We start from the raw sequence: 17,904 nt of genomic DNA on the forward strand, positions 1-17,904 counted from the left end.
GTGCTCATCTTCAAGCTATGGCTGAATTTTACAAGGGGAAACCATAGCTAGGGTTTCTTCACTTTCTCAAGCTCATAGTAAGTGCATCCCAACCCCGTTTTTAATGTTTCTTTTACGTTTTTAGAGTCCTCGTAGCTCAATTTAGCTTATTCTACCTAATTCATGTTAGGGTTCATATTTGGAAAAATACCCATAGGTGAAATGTGTTTATTTTGATGTTTTATTGTATAATATGAAGCTTGAAATTATGTTAAACAACTTTTGCTAGGCCATTTTAAGTGAAAACGAGTAAAACGACATAATCGGTAAAAATACCTAATGTTCATAAGTAAATGTTAGAGTGGGAATTTGATGTTTCCATAGAAGGGAAAGATGTTCAGCATATCATAAAACACAAGAATAAGGGATGAAGTTTAATTTCTGAGCTTTGGGGCAAAAGTGTAAATATGCAAAAGCTTAGGGGAAATCGTAATTTTGCCAAAGTTCGAGTCAAGGACTATTTTGATGAATGTGAGTATTAAATAAGCTAAATTTGCTATTATAGATCATGAGGAATGAAATCCAGAGTTAGACCGGGGAAAGAAAAAGGTTGAGGACTAAGTTGCTAGATTTGATCGTATTTTGTACCGAGGTAAGTTTACGGGTAAATAAATGCAATATTTCAATCATTATTATTAGTGTTGTTATTTTCCAGCAATCATGTACTTATTTCATGAGATTATTTAATGTTGACTCAAGTATGAGATGACAGAGAATCAGTGTTAAAAAGTCCCGTTGAAACATTAGAAATGTGTCGGATACAAATGTCATGACATTAAAGGGATGAGATCCCATGTAAGACCATGTATGGGACATGACATTGGCATTATTGAGGTTATGAGAGGTCCCACGTAAGACCATGTCTGGGACATGGTGTTGGCACCGAGATGAGAGGTCTCCCGTAAGACCATGTCTGGGACATGGCATGGGCACCGATATGAGAACTCCCATGTAAGACCATATATGGGATATGTCATTGGCAGTACAGGAAACATCCAATGTAAGACAATGTCTGGGGCATGGCTTTGGCTAGTAAATAAACTATGTTACATGAAAGTTTAGGTAAAAGTATAATAAATAGATTCAGGTGAGTTATAAGAGTTAAGAATATCTCAGTTATCAGTTGAGAAAGAAATTTTAGCAAGAGAGGAGTAAGTTATAATCAAGATTTATTTAAGTAAGCAAGTAAGTAAACAAGTAAGAGAGTAAGTAAAGAAGAAGCAAAGACCATGATACTTGATGATGATTTATGAGTATAATTATTTATGATAAATGTTGTTATTTATTTTCTTGTAAACTTACTAAGCTTTACGCTTACTTTCTTTATTTTCCTTCATTTTTTATAGTATCGCCAAGCCAATTCAGGGATCGTAAGGACGTCGGAGATCATTTCACACTATCAACAAATCATCCCGGTATTTTGCGAATCGAAATTTTTAAGTTATGGCATGTATAGGGACTTAGTCATTTTGTGTGTGTCCTTATGATATGGCTAATGATTAGCTATTGAAATGACTATTTAAGAACATGTTTATGTTTGCCCAAATGATAGTTAATACAAAGAAATTATAACGAGTAAAAATTTGCAATGGAATAGTTTTTGGACAAGAGCATTGACGTGATTTTGAAAAATCACCAAGGATAGTATAAATGGAATTAAAAAGTGAATGAGATATATAATTAAATCTTATCGAGTCTATTTTCACATGAAAGAAACAATGTAGACAAATGAATTATATATTATGAGATATTTGAATTTTAGTAAGACAGTATTCGAATGGTTTTGAAGTCCCTATTTTGAATTTAGAAAATCCTTAAAATTGTACAGAAATAATTATGAGTCATAATTTATATTTCTAGATTTCTTATTGAGTCTATTTTTAAAATAAATAAACAAAAATATTATCTGAATTCTTTATAATGAGATAATTGATTTTTAGTGAAGAGGGGTCAGAACTATCGAGCAGCGAAATAGGGGAGACTTTAACGAATAAACTGTACTATTTGGCTAACCAAAAATTCTGAACATTTTATGATAAGAAGTTATGTGAGTCTAGTTTCAGGTAAAATTTACGGATTTAAATTTCAAGTTTCGTAACTCGAGTTATAATTAAATTAGTGACTGTTTTGCAGGTGGACAGTTTTATTGTGAATAGTGAAATAATTTATTTTGATTTGTTTAAGTATTCGAAAAATTTTTAATGTTCCCGGTTTGGACTTGAACCATTTTTGTTGCATGTTTTAAGGATATATTGAATGAACGTGAGCGAATTAATTTTAAAAGCAAGTTTTTATTCTTCGAGCTAGTAAGTGAAGTCAGATAACGCCTCGTGCTAGACTCCGACAACGGTCTCGGGTAAGGGGTGTTGCACATGAACATTGTTTTAGTAATATTAAGTTAATAAATGTAATTGATCTAACACAATTATGTCATCTTGATTAAAACCTCCTTTTGAAATCGTGTATTAAAACTTTTATTTTTATTTTATTTTACTTAGTTAAATTTTATTTTTTAATCACTTCTTCAAAAACAAAATATTTTTAATCACCAAAGTGTTTGAATTTCATTTCATAAATAATTTTCTTACATAGCCCCTATGGCTATGATAACTCGACATTTACTTGTCACTTTATTACTTGTTGTGATTCTGTACACTTGCACATTTCCATTGTTCCAGCAGACGAAGAAGGGGATGCAAGTGAAGAAGAAAGGGCTACATATGCAAACAAGGGGAGAAGTTAGAACCTGAGCCAATCCGGCAGTGCAGTCCAGATGGTTCAGAAGTGACACTATTTTCTGAACCGAACCCGATTACAATAGAGCCAAAACCTTGCAAGTCTGACGATGACACCTTGGACAATGCTCTGGATCCAAATGTGCGATTTAGGGCATATGGACCTCTGCCCTACATCACGAATATCGGCCTATCGATAGAGGGTGGTTTAGAGTTTTCACGGCCTCCGCACAGAATACCTGGTCATGCAACCACATATCGTGATGTACAAGTACTGGAAGTTGGAATGGAATACCCCAAGAAAGAAGTTTTCCTTATTGCATGAAGTGGTACAACATCAAGAACGACGTGAACTACAGCGTCACGAATCCCCATTCCGAGAAGTTTGGAGGAAAGTGCGCAATGAAGGATAAGAGGTATAAGTGGAAAATCATGTTGTCTTACCAGAAGAAAACCATGATGTGAGAGATAAAGAAATATCCTTATCCTCATACCTGTGTTGTGACGGGTGTAAGTCAAGACCATCCGAGGATAGACTCGAACATGATTGCTGACATTATTCTATTGATGGTGAAGGCTAGTCCCCGAATTGAAATACCGGTGCTGATTACGGACATACGTAGCCAGTACCAGTACACTACAATGTACTACAAAGTGTGGGTTGTAAAACAGAAGGCTATGGAGAAGTTGCATCACGGGTGGGAGGGTTTGTATAACTATCTACAACAATGGTGTCAGGTACTGAATCAGTACATACCATGTTCCGTAACCGATCTTGAAACGCACCCAAGGTACTTTTGTGATCAATTAATCCCTGGGAAAAGAGTATTCCACTGATTCTTTTGGACCTTTGAGCAATGCAGAGAAGTATTTTAGCACTGCAAGCCTATGGTCCAAATTGACGACACCTGGCTGTACAAAAGGTATCAACAACGTCTATTGCTTGTCATTGCTCAGGATGGTAATTGGAAGATTCTGCATATAGCGTTTGCAATAACTCTCGGAGAAATGGTAGATGTTTGGGATTTCTACCTGAGTCAGTTGCGTCACCGCATTTGCTCGTATCCCGACATATGTGTCATCTTGGATAGGGGACCTGGAATACTCTCGGTAATTGATCGTCACAAATCCCTCTGGGATTACACTAATCATCAGTACTGCATACAAAATATGGGATCCAACTACCACTAAAAATATCCTTCGACAACTAAGTAAGATCTAGTTATTGACATAGGTTTATAGTTCGAACTATGTATTCACTACACATCGATTATTCATACCGGGTAGTTTCATTGCACTAACTGGTAGCTATTTCTTAACCGGTTACAAGCTTGTCCAACATCGATTCCATGAAATGTTGAACAACTTGAGCACAATTAATGCCTACGGTGCAACGTATATATCGAATATACTGTTTGAACAGTAGACACAGTTGTACAACAGGGGTCTATGAAATGGGCACATGACATCAAACTTGGTCGAGTGCATCAATTCCGTACTGAAGGGGACGCATCATTTTCCGGTAACATTGGTTGTCAAAGAGACATACTTTTGACTGACTGCCTTGTTTCCTAAGAGGTAGTCGACGTATGCTGGACAGATAGTAGGCGGCGGTAGATTCTGCGATGACGTGATGAAAGAGATTCAAAGAAGTATAGCGAGAGTGAACACCATGTATGTAGTGTGCCACTCGCGTCGGAACCTCGATGTTTGAGTCATGGAGCATGCTGGGCCCAACCAAGAAATGTCGGGTGCATCCTATCATGTGAACTTAACGGAAGAAACCTATGATTTTAGGAGATTCTAAGCACTTTGGTTCCCATAAGTACATGCAATTTCCGCATATGAGAACATATGGATCGAGTCCGCGCTTTGCATAACGACGTCTATCGACTAAAATGCATTCACAGTGTATGGAGTCTTGAATTCCCACCCGTCTCAGATGAGAGTATGTGGCCGCTTATGTCAAGCGCGCCATTCGAGTTGGTGCCAAACAAGGACCTGCAGTGCATCCCAAAAGGTCACCTGAATTCCTCCCGGATAAGAAACGATATGAATATTTAGGAGAGACACAATCAATAGAAATTATGCTGGTATTTTAGAAACCCAGGGCATATGAAGACAACATGTTCTTTGTACATTGGGGCCCCAGCGTCAATAACATTACTTTCTACCAAATTTCATATTCATTAGTGTGCTTCGCATATTCCCTTTGGTTCAATTTCTTATTTATTGTTAACTTATGCATAACTCATAAAAAGACAAAGGTATTGTTCAAATAGAGACTTTATACTAATTATAAAAATTAATAATGTACAAAACCTAAGAGGATTTTTTTTGTAATAATTAATTGTTTTTCATTTATGACAATTTTATTTAAATCACAATATTTATAATAAAACATGCACTCAATCCTATCATCGGAGAGAATGTGTGTCGCAAAGCGGTGGACGAAAGTTCCGTGGAGGATTTCTGCGTGGAACCGATTGTCCAACCGGAACTGCAACCAGAGGTGTCTCCAGAGGTGTATCTGGAGGTTCGAGTCTGTAGACTTCCTCCTAGTCGTTGCCTATTGATAGAATTCATCATCGCTTGAATATGTACCTAGCATGGCCCCCTAGGCAACTTTTTTTTCAAGATCGGCAGCACCATCATCTTCCTTCGTGGTCGATTACTGTGTCCTCCTTGCCTGCTATCGTGTATCCACCACTCCCACATCCGGTGGGTACAATGATGAGCCACCCTAGTAAAACAATGATGCGCACAGTGTTTGGGTCACTATAGGCGTATAGCCATAAGGTACCCTAAATCTCGAGTACATCGACATCAACCCGGGCATCGACATCGGCATCGACTAATGCATGGCCGTTTGCATTGGTATCGTCATTGGTGGCAGTGCATATGTCGGCATCTGTCTTGATATGGGGTTCGACATCAACATCGGCATGGGGTTAGTATACGGGAGATGTTGATGCCCCAAAATATGAACCTGTAGGAATAAAAGAACCGACCACTTGCGGCGGTGGTCCGTAGTGCGGTGGTGCTTGTGAAAAAGGTTAGAGTATACCCAAAGATCAATCATGAGATGGTTGTAATAACATACTTGATTTATCATGTTTATTAATATAAGGCATTACCATTATTATTTCAGTTTCTTTTCTGTGTGTATAAATAAACTGTTTTATAATAATGTCCTGAGAATAATATGATTATTCTTAAAAGGTCCTTAGTCAAGTATTATTGTTGGATAGGACAACAATAATGCATTAAGACTAACATGTAGTTGATTGATGATAAAGAGTTGTCATTGATATGGAATGTCAAAATCGATGCATGAATATGTGTGTTAGAGAACAACATATTGGACTGACCCGTTATGAGTATGTTTCTTGGATTATTATGTAATTGTCACAACATTACTCATAGTGATTAATATGTATATGATCCTCAGACTTGAGATCATCATAATCCCAACATCGTGAGTTGTATATTTTGATACAGTCAAACGTACACCGTAACTGGTTGTTCTATAAAGGCTGATGTTGGATATACCACGATCTATGTAGAGGGATATGGTTGATCGATATAGAATAAGTCCCTCCTACATAATGGGAGTAATATCTTAGGCCACTTGATTGAGTAAGACTAGAAAGGCATGGCCATGCTCAAATAAGCTGATATGAGATGTCATACTTATTTGTATATCATAGTCTACTTAAGATATCAAGAAACATGGAATGCACTATGCAAGTGTTCCATGACTTATGTCCAATCCAGAGATAAAGGACTTAAGGATTATTGTATGAAAGGTTAATCATAAAAAGGTTATGTCGAATCATGATTTCTTGTGACTTAGGTAGCAATGATGCATTGCTAGGTGCCACTCATTGTTTGTAACATTGGAATCGTTCTAGTATTACTGCTAACGTTACAAGATCCTACAGGGTCACACCCTATAGTTGAAATGAACGGAATAAAAAATAGTTGGTATTGTGTTTGGTTGTCACTTGAATTAAATTAATTATAGAATTAATTTAATTGGGTAATCAAATATCGAACACATTATGTACAAGGTTGTTGTACGCATAATGAGAACATGAATTTGGTTAGTATATAAATTCAAATAAATCTATAGTTTACCAAAATCTTTATTATAATTAATGTAATTATAATTTTCAGTTTAAAACATTGTTATATTTATTTAATTTCTAGAAACCCTAAAAATAGATATAAAAATCTCATTTTTCTTTGCTTGGGGTCTAGCAGCCGTCAAAGCAAAGTCTTTTCCAAAATAGTTTTGGGGATTCCTTCCGTTCATTGTCAACTGGGTGGATTACGTAGAGGCCGGAGTCATGATAGATTGCGGCTTAGTTCAATAGTAGACTAGATTACTTGTTGCTGAGGCGTTGCTGTCTACTCAGAATACAGATTCGATAATTTAGAAACCTTTATTTCACCCCGATTCGTTCCCCACACATGGATCCATGGTTAGGATCGCCGAATGTTTTATTTTTCCGCTACGCCGTAAGGGTGCCGGTGTTAACACGGGGTTAGTGAATTGAACAGAAATAAGTTGAGTGAACTGACCCGGATATTGCGTTGCCACAGGTGGCAAATTTTTTGTCGGAGCTGATGATGAACTTGTCGTGCGACAGCGTCCCCTCCTACGATGCTGTGGTGGTTGATGTTGCCTCTTCGGTCATATTTGCCTACTCCGTACCTCTGGTTGTAGCAAATACAGCTTCTTGACGGCTCTGAACCATGTCAAGTAATCATCAGCTGTCGTCGTGTTCATCGAGAAAAATGGTGCGCGGGCAAGTATGGATTCTATCCTACGATACTAAGCTTGGATGTGCTCTTTGTGCTTCTCCACCTAGTCCTCGTCGTTCTTCCCCATATGTCCCCACCTTATGCAATTCGTTCATGTCTCACACAGGCACTGTGGAATTAATTGTCTATACCTAAACTACCGTAGAACCCGGTCTAATTTGTGCATTTTCATCATCATGTACACTATCAATGGCACCTTCGCGTCCCACATCTCCCGTTTTCCAACACTTCAAGCGGGATGTAAGATATGATCTCGGTTCGACATACGACATCCATTCAAATTGAAAACATAAATTGTAAATATCATTACGTAGAGATTTGTTTAACGAATCATTGCATAATTAATATAGGTTTGAAAAGATAGGAAATTAACCTCGGTTTTTAAGCATTGATCTAACATTAGCTTAACGTCTTCCAACTTGTCAAGCAGTCCCACGTAACTCCGCCCATGGTTCCACTTGTACAAGCGATATATTAGGCGAAACATATAATAAATAAAAACATTTACTGCACAAACTACGTATTTATTGATAAATGATGTTTACCTCATCACCAACGGGAACGTGTATGGGTTGGCCACTCTAGGACGTGTATGGATTCCACTTATCAGGTTTCGTTGACCGACAAAGCTCCCGGTATAACGTCGACAACACAGCTGATCCCCAACTTAGTTTCGCGCATTCACTAAAGTCCATTAAATGTAGAAGCCACCTTACGTGCACCAAATTTCTAGATTTATCGGGCATTAAAATGCCCCTGATTAACCTCATGATGAATGCTTGGGTGTACTGTTGTATGACCTCTTCTATTACGTTGTCGGGAAGCTTATCGAAAATTTTCTCCAACCAGTTGATCAATATCCGACCACCTTTGAACCTATTCGGGACCTTCCCCAAAATTGTCATGCAGAGGTCCACTTTCCCCCGAACCAGCGCTGATCCCATTATGACTGGTCCATCCACTGATAGACTAAGTCAGAACGCTTCGCCCTTGAGTGTGATTGTACACTCACCGCATAGAAGGTGGAAAATGTGTTTTGGGCCACTATCTTTCCACCAACATGTTGATTAATATGGGATTGAGTTTGCAGCCCCCTTGTATGCGTGACGCATGCAAGAATCTAGTCTCTTGCAAGTACCCACAATTTCAAGGATTGAAGGTTCCTCATATTATGTATGAACACCTCCAACACATGACCGTCCGCCTATTTATAACATAAAAAATATTTAGATTTATCAAATAACATTTAACATAATTATTTCACCCGATTCGTTCCCCACACATGGATCCATGGTTAGGATCGCCGAATGTTTTATTTTTCCGCTACGCCGTAAGGGTGCCGGTGTTAACACGGGGTTAGTGAATTGAACAGAAATAAGTTGAGTGAACTGACCCGGATATTGCGTTGCCACAGGTGGCAAATTTTTGTCGGGTGATGATGAACTTGTCGTGCGACAGCGTCCCTCCCTACGATGCTGTGGTGGTTGATGTTGCCTCTTCGGTCATATTTGCCTACTCCGTACCTCTGGTTGTAGCAAATACAGCTTCTTGACGGCTCTGAACCATGTCAAGTAATCATCAGCTGTCGTCGTGTTCATCGAGAAAAATGGTGCGCGGGCAAGTATGGATTCTATCCTACGATACTAAGCTTGGATGTGCTCTTTGTGCTTCTCCACCTAGTCCTCGTCGTTCTTCCCCCATATGTCCCCACCTTATGCAATTCGTTCATGTCTCACAGTGCCTGTGGAATTAATTGTCTATACCTAAACTACCGTAGAACCCGGTCTAATTTGTGCATTTTCATCATCATGTACACTATCAATGGCACCTTCGCGTCCCACATCTCCCAGTTTTCCAACACTTCAAGCGGGATGTAAGATATGATCTCGGGGTCGACATACGACATCCATTCAAATTGAAAAACATAAATTGTAAATATCATTACGTAGAGATTTGTTTAACGAATCATTGCATAATTAATATAGGTTTGAAAAAGATAGGAAATTAACCTCGGTTTTTAAGCATTGATCTAACATTAGCTTAACGTCTTCCAACTTGTCAAGCAGTCCCACGTAACTCCGCCCATGGTTCCACTTGTACAAGCGATATATTAGGCGAAACATATAATAAATAAAAACATTTATTGCACAAACTACGTATTTATTGATAAATGATGTTTACCTCATCACCAACGGAACGTGTATGGGTTGGCCACTCTAGGGCGTGTATGGATTCCACTTATCGTGTTTCGTTGACCGACAAAGCTCCGGTATAACGTCGACAACACGGTGATCCCCAACTTAGTTTCGCGCATTCACTAAAGTCCATTAAATGTAGAAGCCACCTTACGTGCACCAAATTTCTAGATTTATCGGGCATTAAAATGCCCCGATTAACCTCATGATGAATGCTTGGGTGTCTTGTTGTATGACCTCTTCTATTACGTTGTCGGAAGCTTATCGAAAATTTTCTCCAACCGGTTGATCAATATCCCACCACCTTTGAACCTATTCGGGACCTTCCCCAAAATTGTCATGCAGAGGTCCACTTTCCCCCGAACCAGCGCTGATCCCATTATGACTGGTCCATCCACTGATAGACTAAGCTGTAACGCTACGCCCTTGAGTGTGATTGTACACTCACCGCATAGAAGGTGGAAAATGTGTTTTGGGCCACTATCTTTCCACCAACATGTTGATTAATATGGGATTGAGTTTGCAGCCCCCTTGTATGCGTGACGCATGCAAGAATCTAGTCTCTTGCAAGTACCCACGAATTTCAAGGATTGAAGGTTCCCTCATATTATGTATGAACACCTCCAACACATGACCGTCCGCCTATTTATAACATAAAAAAATATTTAGATTTATCAAATAACATTTAACATAATTAAAAATAACGAAAATTTAAAAATAACGAATTACCATTACTAATTTGGCAGCGAAAATATGGTTGTAGTTGAAGCGGGTTAGAGAGGCGTCCATTCTCCAGAAATTGATCCAAACAAACAAAATACGATATAATTAAAAAATAATATTTTAAAATGAAAATATAAATAAATTTTGAATAAAAAGATTGAAAGAGTTGAGAGAGTTGAATGAAATTTGGGGGGTATTTATAGGTTAAAAAGAATTATTATTAGGTTTTAAATTTTTTTACCATTTGGCGCAATAGTCAAAAAGTCATTGCAGTTTACCGTTGAGGGAAAGGGCGTCCAGCTAGGCACGTTTTACTGCCATCTTTGCAGAAAGCGTGCCCAGCTGGACGCGCTTTCTATTTCTCTCCTAAATTCGTCTTATTTCCCTAATTAATGTTAAGAACAACCTAATTAAAGAAAATGGCATATAACCCTTATTTAGCTGAATATGTGCAAAAGAAATAAAAATAATTTATTTAATTTTCTTTTTTCTGGCCAGGTTTGGATTTTCAAAAGCATCTTTTTATTTAAAAAAAATATTATGTCATATTTCAAAGGTGTTTATTACTTAAAATAAATAAAATAATAAAAATATTATTATATAGTTGAATCAATTTTAACTGTTTCAATATATCGAATCGAAAAGATCGACCGATTAACCATAAATTCAATTTTAAAACATTGAATTCGGACATCCAACAATTGATTGAAAATGTTAAAACTCAAATTTTTTCTGGATTCATATATTTGACAAATAATGATATATAATTTGGTTCGCATTCAGATAGTAATACTTGAACAATTTACAAATTTAGATAATTTGAATAATGATATTGATATCATAAAATGGACATAAAAGAATCCCTTCATCATACCAAAAAATGATTTGAAGATATAAACATTAACTGATATAAAATTAGGGTACGTTTGTTTGCTAGAAAAACATTTTCTGAAAAATGTTTTCCTGATTTTACGGTGTTTGGAAGCTTGAAAACATTTTACACTTACGAAAATATTTTCCATGACACGGGTAAAATGACCTCAGTTTAGGAAAAATATCTTATTCCGTCCTTCTCCTTCTTCAATCTGTCTTCCCCTCACGAATTTGCAGGATCTAAACGTCCCAAAGTTGGCCCATCATCGATATTGTAAGTATCCCCTTCTGTCTTCCCCTTCTGGTAGCTTGCATGTGGTTATGTCGAATTGGAAATTTTTATTGTTCTTTCTGGTATCCCCTTCTGTCTTCCCCTTCTGGTAGCTTGCATGTGGTTATGTCGAATTGGGAATTTTTCTGATTTTCTGTTAATCATTGCTGGACTCGGTGATTTGTTGAGGATAATTTGTTGTTTTACTTTTAGCTAACTACAATTATCTTGAACAACTAGTCTTTTTTAATCTTACTGCTTGGGGTATATGTGATGTTTACAGCTGATGGAGAATGTTTACTTGAGAAGTTTGCAGAACGTGATATGATTATTTGTAATCATAATTGTACTGGTTCTTTTTTTGACATATCGCTTTGAGTTCCCTGACACCCTCTCTCCTTTATGGATACATTGTTTCCATTAGTCATGTGGTATTTGTAAATTACAATTCAAATTGTCATGATAAATTTCGATAAATGACATCTGCATAAATGGGAGGTCATTTAATGTTCCATTGGTATTGCATATGATTAGCACTTTCCTCGGATGTAAGACTAACTACGTAATCGACATAGCATCTTATATCATTGTTCATAGTAGTTCTTGAGCCATCTATTTATATTGGAGCTATTCACTTATGGTGTTATGTTGCCATTTCCATCATTCATTTTTCTAGTTAAGCTGTGAGCCTGAGAGTATATTAAGGTTTGCTCAGAAATGTCTAGTTATATTGCTAGACTGATATAGGATAACTTTCTCCCCATGTTTTTCTTTCAGAGGTGACTTGCTAGAGAGTTTGAGTTTTTTTGTCGCTGTCCTATGCTTGGAGATGCTCTGTTCTAGCATATTACTAGTTATGGAAGATGTCTAAGAGAGGTTGCTTGGTCACCTAATGGAAATATTAATTAGGAGAAAACTATTCACTGGAAGGTGTCTAAGAGAGGCTGATCATCTTTTGCATTTAATGTGACTAACTGTTTAGCGAAGTACTTGCTTTGAGCAGTTTACTCATCATAGCCATGAATGAGTCTTGACCATCTAGAATGTTGTATGTATCACACAAGAAAGTAAAATATGGTCCGTCCTAAAAGTTTGTCTTTCGTGTCTGTGGGCTTTACATGATCCTCAAGGTGTTGATGATTAGGTAAAGTTTCATGAAGACTTTGAATATGGCACTCTGGTGTGAACTGTTCTTTCTTTAGGTGTTGATTAATTGCAACCTTCCTGGCCATTAAGAAATCTATTTTGCATTGTTTTGTTAGTGTTGTCTAGGCATGTTCCTAGGTGTGCTTGCACCTTGGCACTAGACAACAAAAGCGCCTTAGACCTTTTTGAGTGAACCTCATTTGGGTGCACCTAGGCAATCTTTTTTGTAAGGCAATAGGTGCAAAAAAGAAACGCCTACTTGATTGAAGTTCTCTTTAATTTAATTTTTTTCTCACTTATTCATTAGATGTACCTTTACTAGTAATAAAGAGACTGTATCAAACCCTCTACTTCTTAGTATTTGAAAATCAAACAGAAAACCTTGAACATAAGGAAATCTTGCCTATTGAACCAAAATAACTACATATGTCAATCATCTTTTAGAGAAATTAGTCCACATTCACAAACATACTGTGCTTTACTTTCACTTGGATTTTTTTTTTCTTTTTTGCAACTTGTCCCCGAGTCCATGTAAAGGGTCTAAGCACTGTGAGTGCACCTTGGGTCCTTGACAATACTGGTTTTTCTGCATCAATTTATATTTTATTTAGCAAGTCTCCTTGATGTTTGTGCTTCATGCGCATGTGGCTTCTCATTTGTAGAGTTTCTGTTGAGTTCATGAATATTTGTTTTGTTGGTTAGCTATACCAGGATAGCATGACCCATAACAATTTTCGGCAAATATGTGTGATGAAAAACGTGTCATTCAGCTATTTTTCTGGTGTGCATTTTAGTCTAAAATAGGTTGAGGAAGCAAAAAAATCATTAAAAGAGTTAAAACAATTAGTCACACGAAGTTCCCGGAAAATGTAGAACAACAGGAAAGGCTGCTTGATCATTAGTATCCATTTTGCACTTCTCTTTGTGATATGCATGTGGTCTATTATCTAGCTACCCAACATTCAAAATCTTGCGTTGATCCTATTTTGCAGATATTATGTATGATAGCTGGTCCCCAGCCATGACTATAAGTTCTATCTGCATCAGCATTCTCTCCATGTTATCAAGCTCAACTGCCAAGGTTTGTTGGAATTATTAGCAGTTTGACCATTTGTTTTGTTCCCTAAGATCTGGCCTTATATGTTCAAAGGTGGAATACTGAATTCACTCTCTTATTATGCAGCAAAAGGCCGGCTGATAACGATCGATATGTTAAGAATTGTCGAAATGGCAGGTCTCCCAAGGAGACGAGATGGTGGTTCCATGACGATAAAGAATATTAATAATAACCTATCATCTATAATCTATGTATAAAAACTGAGGTTACAGGGATAGGTAATCGTTTACATTTGTCATGCTGTGTATGAAATTATGAATTAAACGTAGATTTATTTTGGGCAGACTGAGCAATATAAACCTTTCTTTTCTTCTAATCCAGTTATGCATACACTTTGTTGTTTGTTTTCACTCTTCTTTAGTTATTTTGTAGTTGTTGACCATTTTGCATTCACTTTGGATATTCTTTTTGGAAGCTACTATAGAAGATTGGGGTGAGGATTTACATGTTTAGTAGGTACTCAATTTTTATATAAATTATTACGGAAAGGAAGAGTCTATTTGTACTTGTGTATTAATTTTAAACACTTTCTTAACTTTTTTATGACATTTTAACAGTTTAGTTGTTAAATTTATCGTATTTGTAATGTATGTAAAATTTTAAATGATATGTAAAAACAATTTAAAATATAAATTTATTAATATATGAAAAACAGCTTTTCCAGAAAATATTTTCAAAAAATCTGCCAAACAACAGAAAATATTTTACACAGGTTCATCCAAACATCAGAAAAGTAAATCATTTCCAAAAAAGTAAATAATTTTCTAGAAATTATTTTCCGGAAAATATTTTACTGACAAACAAACAGAGTTAGAAAGTCAAGGATAACAAAATACAATGGCAGGATAAGAATACATTAATGAAAACATATACATCTGGTGTCCTCTAATCTAAAGAGGCTCTCACACCTCACTTTGATTCACTTAGAAGTGCTATCTTCTGTCTCTTCCTGCCTTCTACTCTACATATTTCACTTGTACTGGAGCATGTCTACATACACACATATCAACTGATTCAGTTTCAAATTGAACAAAACAACAGATGCTTCTTATAACATTAAGCTTCATCACTCCAACCACTCTGTTTTAAAAAATTGAACATAACCTTTTCGAATCTGAATAACATAGATAAATAGCTTAGGGTGAATTCTTACCTCATCTAATGCTGTCCCCGCCATGCGTTGCTCTACTTCCTCCTGTGGAAGTTTCAAAGCATTTGTGAGTTGTTGATATGCAGCAAGCATACTTCTCTTTGATTGCCCCAAATCCTTGGTAATATTTACAAGGAAAGTTTCAAGTTCCCCAATTTGATGGAGCATTTCCTCAAAATGAGAAGCCACTTGACGGACCCATTGAAGATAATCGCTACTGGCTTCTTCGATATTTTTTTGGATGGTTGGCTCCTGCTGATTGCAGTTCAACTCCATTCCTGTAACTCTTGATATATACTGAATAGATTTCGTCACGTGCGAAGCAAAAGCCAAACCATCTTTTGCTGCCTCCATTGACAGCAAAAGACTGCAGTCTTTCTGCAGATTCTTTCCTACTCCTTTCATCATCATATTTGCTACACCTTGCATAGCAGTGAATGATCTTTTCCGGATTGAAGTCCCCGAAGGAACAGCCAACAGTTGAGTATCATTCCTTAGTGCATTTTGTGATTCTTCATCAACTTCACCATTTGAAGAAGTGCAAGGCATTATACTTGAACTTCCATGAATAGAGATATCCGCATATTGAGAAACTAATATTGGATCAAACAAAGGAAACACATAACTGTTGAAGAAAGTAAAAAGCTAGAGATATGGAGGAAACAAAGAATTCAAGTTTATAACCATGCTTACAGCAAAAGAAATGCCCAAGAGGAAGATTTGCTAAGATCCGAGGAGGAGGAAAAGCAAGCCTTCCAACCCAACCATGGACACGAAGGCCCATAATTTGACGAGTTTTACCTGTCATCAAAACTGAACTTTTACTGAAAACAACGATGAAGAACAAAAAGCTGTAATGTATAACATTATAAAAGGACTAGAAGAAAGAAAAAGATATTGGCAATAATCCCTACATCCATTTCGTAAATTCCCAGCAGCAAATATCTGATTCTGGAACTCTATTTGACGGGAATGGACATCAGACCAAGACATTAGACGGGAAACACGGTTCCCTTTCCCTACAACAAAATCACTTGTCTCGGCTTCATGAACAAGGATGTTTGTGTTAGAGAAACAGGGTATGGAACATTCATCCTCGTGACTCATCATATCTGGTGGCTCACCGTGCTGTGGACTCGATATTGGTCGTCCAGACCTTGGCCATGAATTTGGAGGACTGTCGAACATCAAGAAACCACAAGATCCATGTCCCTATCAAATAATCACTATCAGACTCCAGTGACCAACACTTCCAGCAATAATCATTTGGAAATGCAAAATGATAAGATAAATAGATTTCTTATATTCCCAATGTGCTGAAGAAAAAAATAACAAAAAATGTCATGGGATTGTATATTTGTACATCTTTGCTCATTAAATGAATGATCTGACATGGTGTAATGCTAAATTTTTCTTCTAAGTCAGTCTATAAATTTTGGAGGGTCATATATATTAACCGAATATACATTAGAAAGCTTCGAAACAGAAATATGGTTCTTCAAAAAGGGTGAAATTTTTAACAAAATCAAACCCACTCAGTCTCCAAAATAGAGACAAAAAAATTGACGAACATACCGTTCTGATACGGCAAGTATAGTATTTAACATAGTTGCCATGAGTGTCTTTGTGGAAGCTGATAGTGCAGGCTCCGGCGCCGCACTTGCACAAAGGTGCCTTGACATCCTCGCACCACTTGTAAAAATTCTTTCCCGGCCCATTCCCGCAGTTGCAGTTGCGAGCATAATATCTTCTGCCATAATGGGACTCACTACCGGAAACACGAAGGGTGCAAGCGACGCCGCAAGGGCAACGCAGAACAGGGAAGTGATGGACGTCCGGCAGAGAAGAGGCGTTTCTCGTTGGGTTAGCAAAAGGGCAATCTTTTGCCCAGTGACCCTTCATTCCGCACCTAAAGCATTTGTCTTTGAGCTTTCTATCAGACAGGGTTGGGCTGGGAAGTGATTGTGGAGGCGTGGATACTGTTACAACAGAGCTTGGGCCTTGACCTTCTTCTTCGCCATTTCTCCCAAACATTTTCAGTTTTGGATCTTCTTCAAACAAACTCACTACTCTCTCAATACCTGAAAAGTTGAAGGTTTCAAAAGGCATTGGCTTTGCTTTTAAAAACACAAAAACACAGGCGGAAAGCTTATTTGAGAAGAAACTACACTGACACAGTCTTTATCTTCTTCATGACGCTGTCTTCTTGCCTTAGTTTTTTCCTTTTTCTTCTTTTTGAAATATTCTTGCTAGATTCAATTACTTATTAGCTCTTACAATGAGTTTGAATGGGCGGTGCGTTTACTGCGGTTAGTGTAAAAATAGTGGTGGCGGTGAGATTAAATATTGTAGCGATACTGTAGCGTGAGACAAAGAATATACTAAACGCACCGCACCCAATCGCCTATCTAAACCCACCCTAAGTCTTTAAATGAACCGAGCTTGAACGAATAAACCTCTATTCATACTAGTTTGTTTATTTTTAAGTTTGTTCGTATTCAGTTTGTGTTCGTTAAAAATTTTTAAATTTTTGTTTATATTCGTTTATTTAAAATTATGTGTTCCTGTTCGTTTGTTTAATGTTTAGAAAATGTTCATTTAACTTAATCGAACATGCTCACGAACAATGTTAATAAATAATAAAAAAACAAACAATAAATACACACATATATATTGTTTAGATATAAAATAGTCAAATATAAATATTAATAATTATATTATAAATAAAAAATAAAAACCAAGAAAATTTTATTAAAATATACTAATGGAATTTTTATAAGAAAATATTAATAATAAATAAATGAGTCATAAACGAGTTTGTTCGT

At 36.9% G+C, this 17,904-nt stretch overlaps 1 protein-coding gene and 1 long non-coding RNA gene across 4 annotated transcripts; one reads left to right on the forward strand and one right to left on the reverse strand.

Moving 5' to 3' along the window:
- The first annotated feature begins 11,424 nt into the window (after positions 1-11,424).
- On the forward strand, positions 11,425-14,245 carry LOC105800208 (uncharacterized). Its single transcript, XR_001135766.2, has 3 exons — positions 11,425-11,669; positions 13,805-13,893; positions 13,996-14,245. It is a non-coding gene; the product is annotated as an uncharacterized LOC105800208 (long non-coding RNA).
- Positions 14,246-14,682: 437 nt separating this feature from the next.
- Positions 14,683-17,310, reverse strand: LOC105800196 (hypothetical protein). 3 transcript variants are annotated; one of them, XM_052633048.1, is made up of 6 exons: positions 17,254-17,307; positions 16,655-17,160; positions 15,994-16,291; positions 15,773-15,892; positions 15,083-15,672; positions 14,683-14,919 (listed from the first exon to the last, which is right to left on the reverse strand). In XM_052633048.1, the coding sequence occupies exons 2-6, from the start codon at positions 17,111-17,113 to the stop codon at positions 14,839-14,841; spliced, it is 1,548 nt and encodes a 515-aa protein (XP_052489008.1). In that variant the 5' UTR covers positions 17,114-17,160; positions 17,254-17,307; the 3' UTR covers positions 14,683-14,838. The 3 variants fall into 3 exon arrangements, with proteins under 3 accessions (XP_052489008.1, XP_012486631.1, XP_052489007.1); XM_012631177.2 differs by having other exon boundaries at positions 15,773-15,880; positions 16,655-17,310; XM_052633047.1 differs by having other exon boundaries at positions 16,655-17,310.
- Between the last annotated feature and the right edge of the window lie 594 nt (positions 17,311-17,904).

This window comes from Gossypium raimondii, chromosome 7 (genome assembly GCF_025698545.1).
Source record: "Gossypium raimondii isolate GPD5lz chromosome 7, ASM2569854v1, whole genome shotgun sequence".
NCBI classification, from domain to species: domain Eukaryota; kingdom Viridiplantae; phylum Streptophyta; class Magnoliopsida; order Malvales; family Malvaceae; genus Gossypium; species Gossypium raimondii.

What these genes read in the sequence shown, in the direction of transcription:
- LOC105800196 (XM_052633047.1), bottom strand. Translation starts at nt 17,188, where the DNA reads ATGCCTTTTGAAACCTTCAACTTTTCAGGTATTGAGAGAGTAGTGAGT. An exon ending in TCTTGGGCATTTCTTTTGCT is followed by an intron (nt 15,673 to 15,772) that starts GTAAGCATGGTT and finishes ATCCAATATTAG; the next exon opens with TTTCTCAATATGCGGATATC. An exon ending in CGGGGACAGCATTAGATGAG is followed by an intron (nt 14,920 to 15,082) that starts GTAAGAATTCAC and finishes GTGTGTATGTAG; the next exon opens with ACATGCTCCAGTACAAGTGA.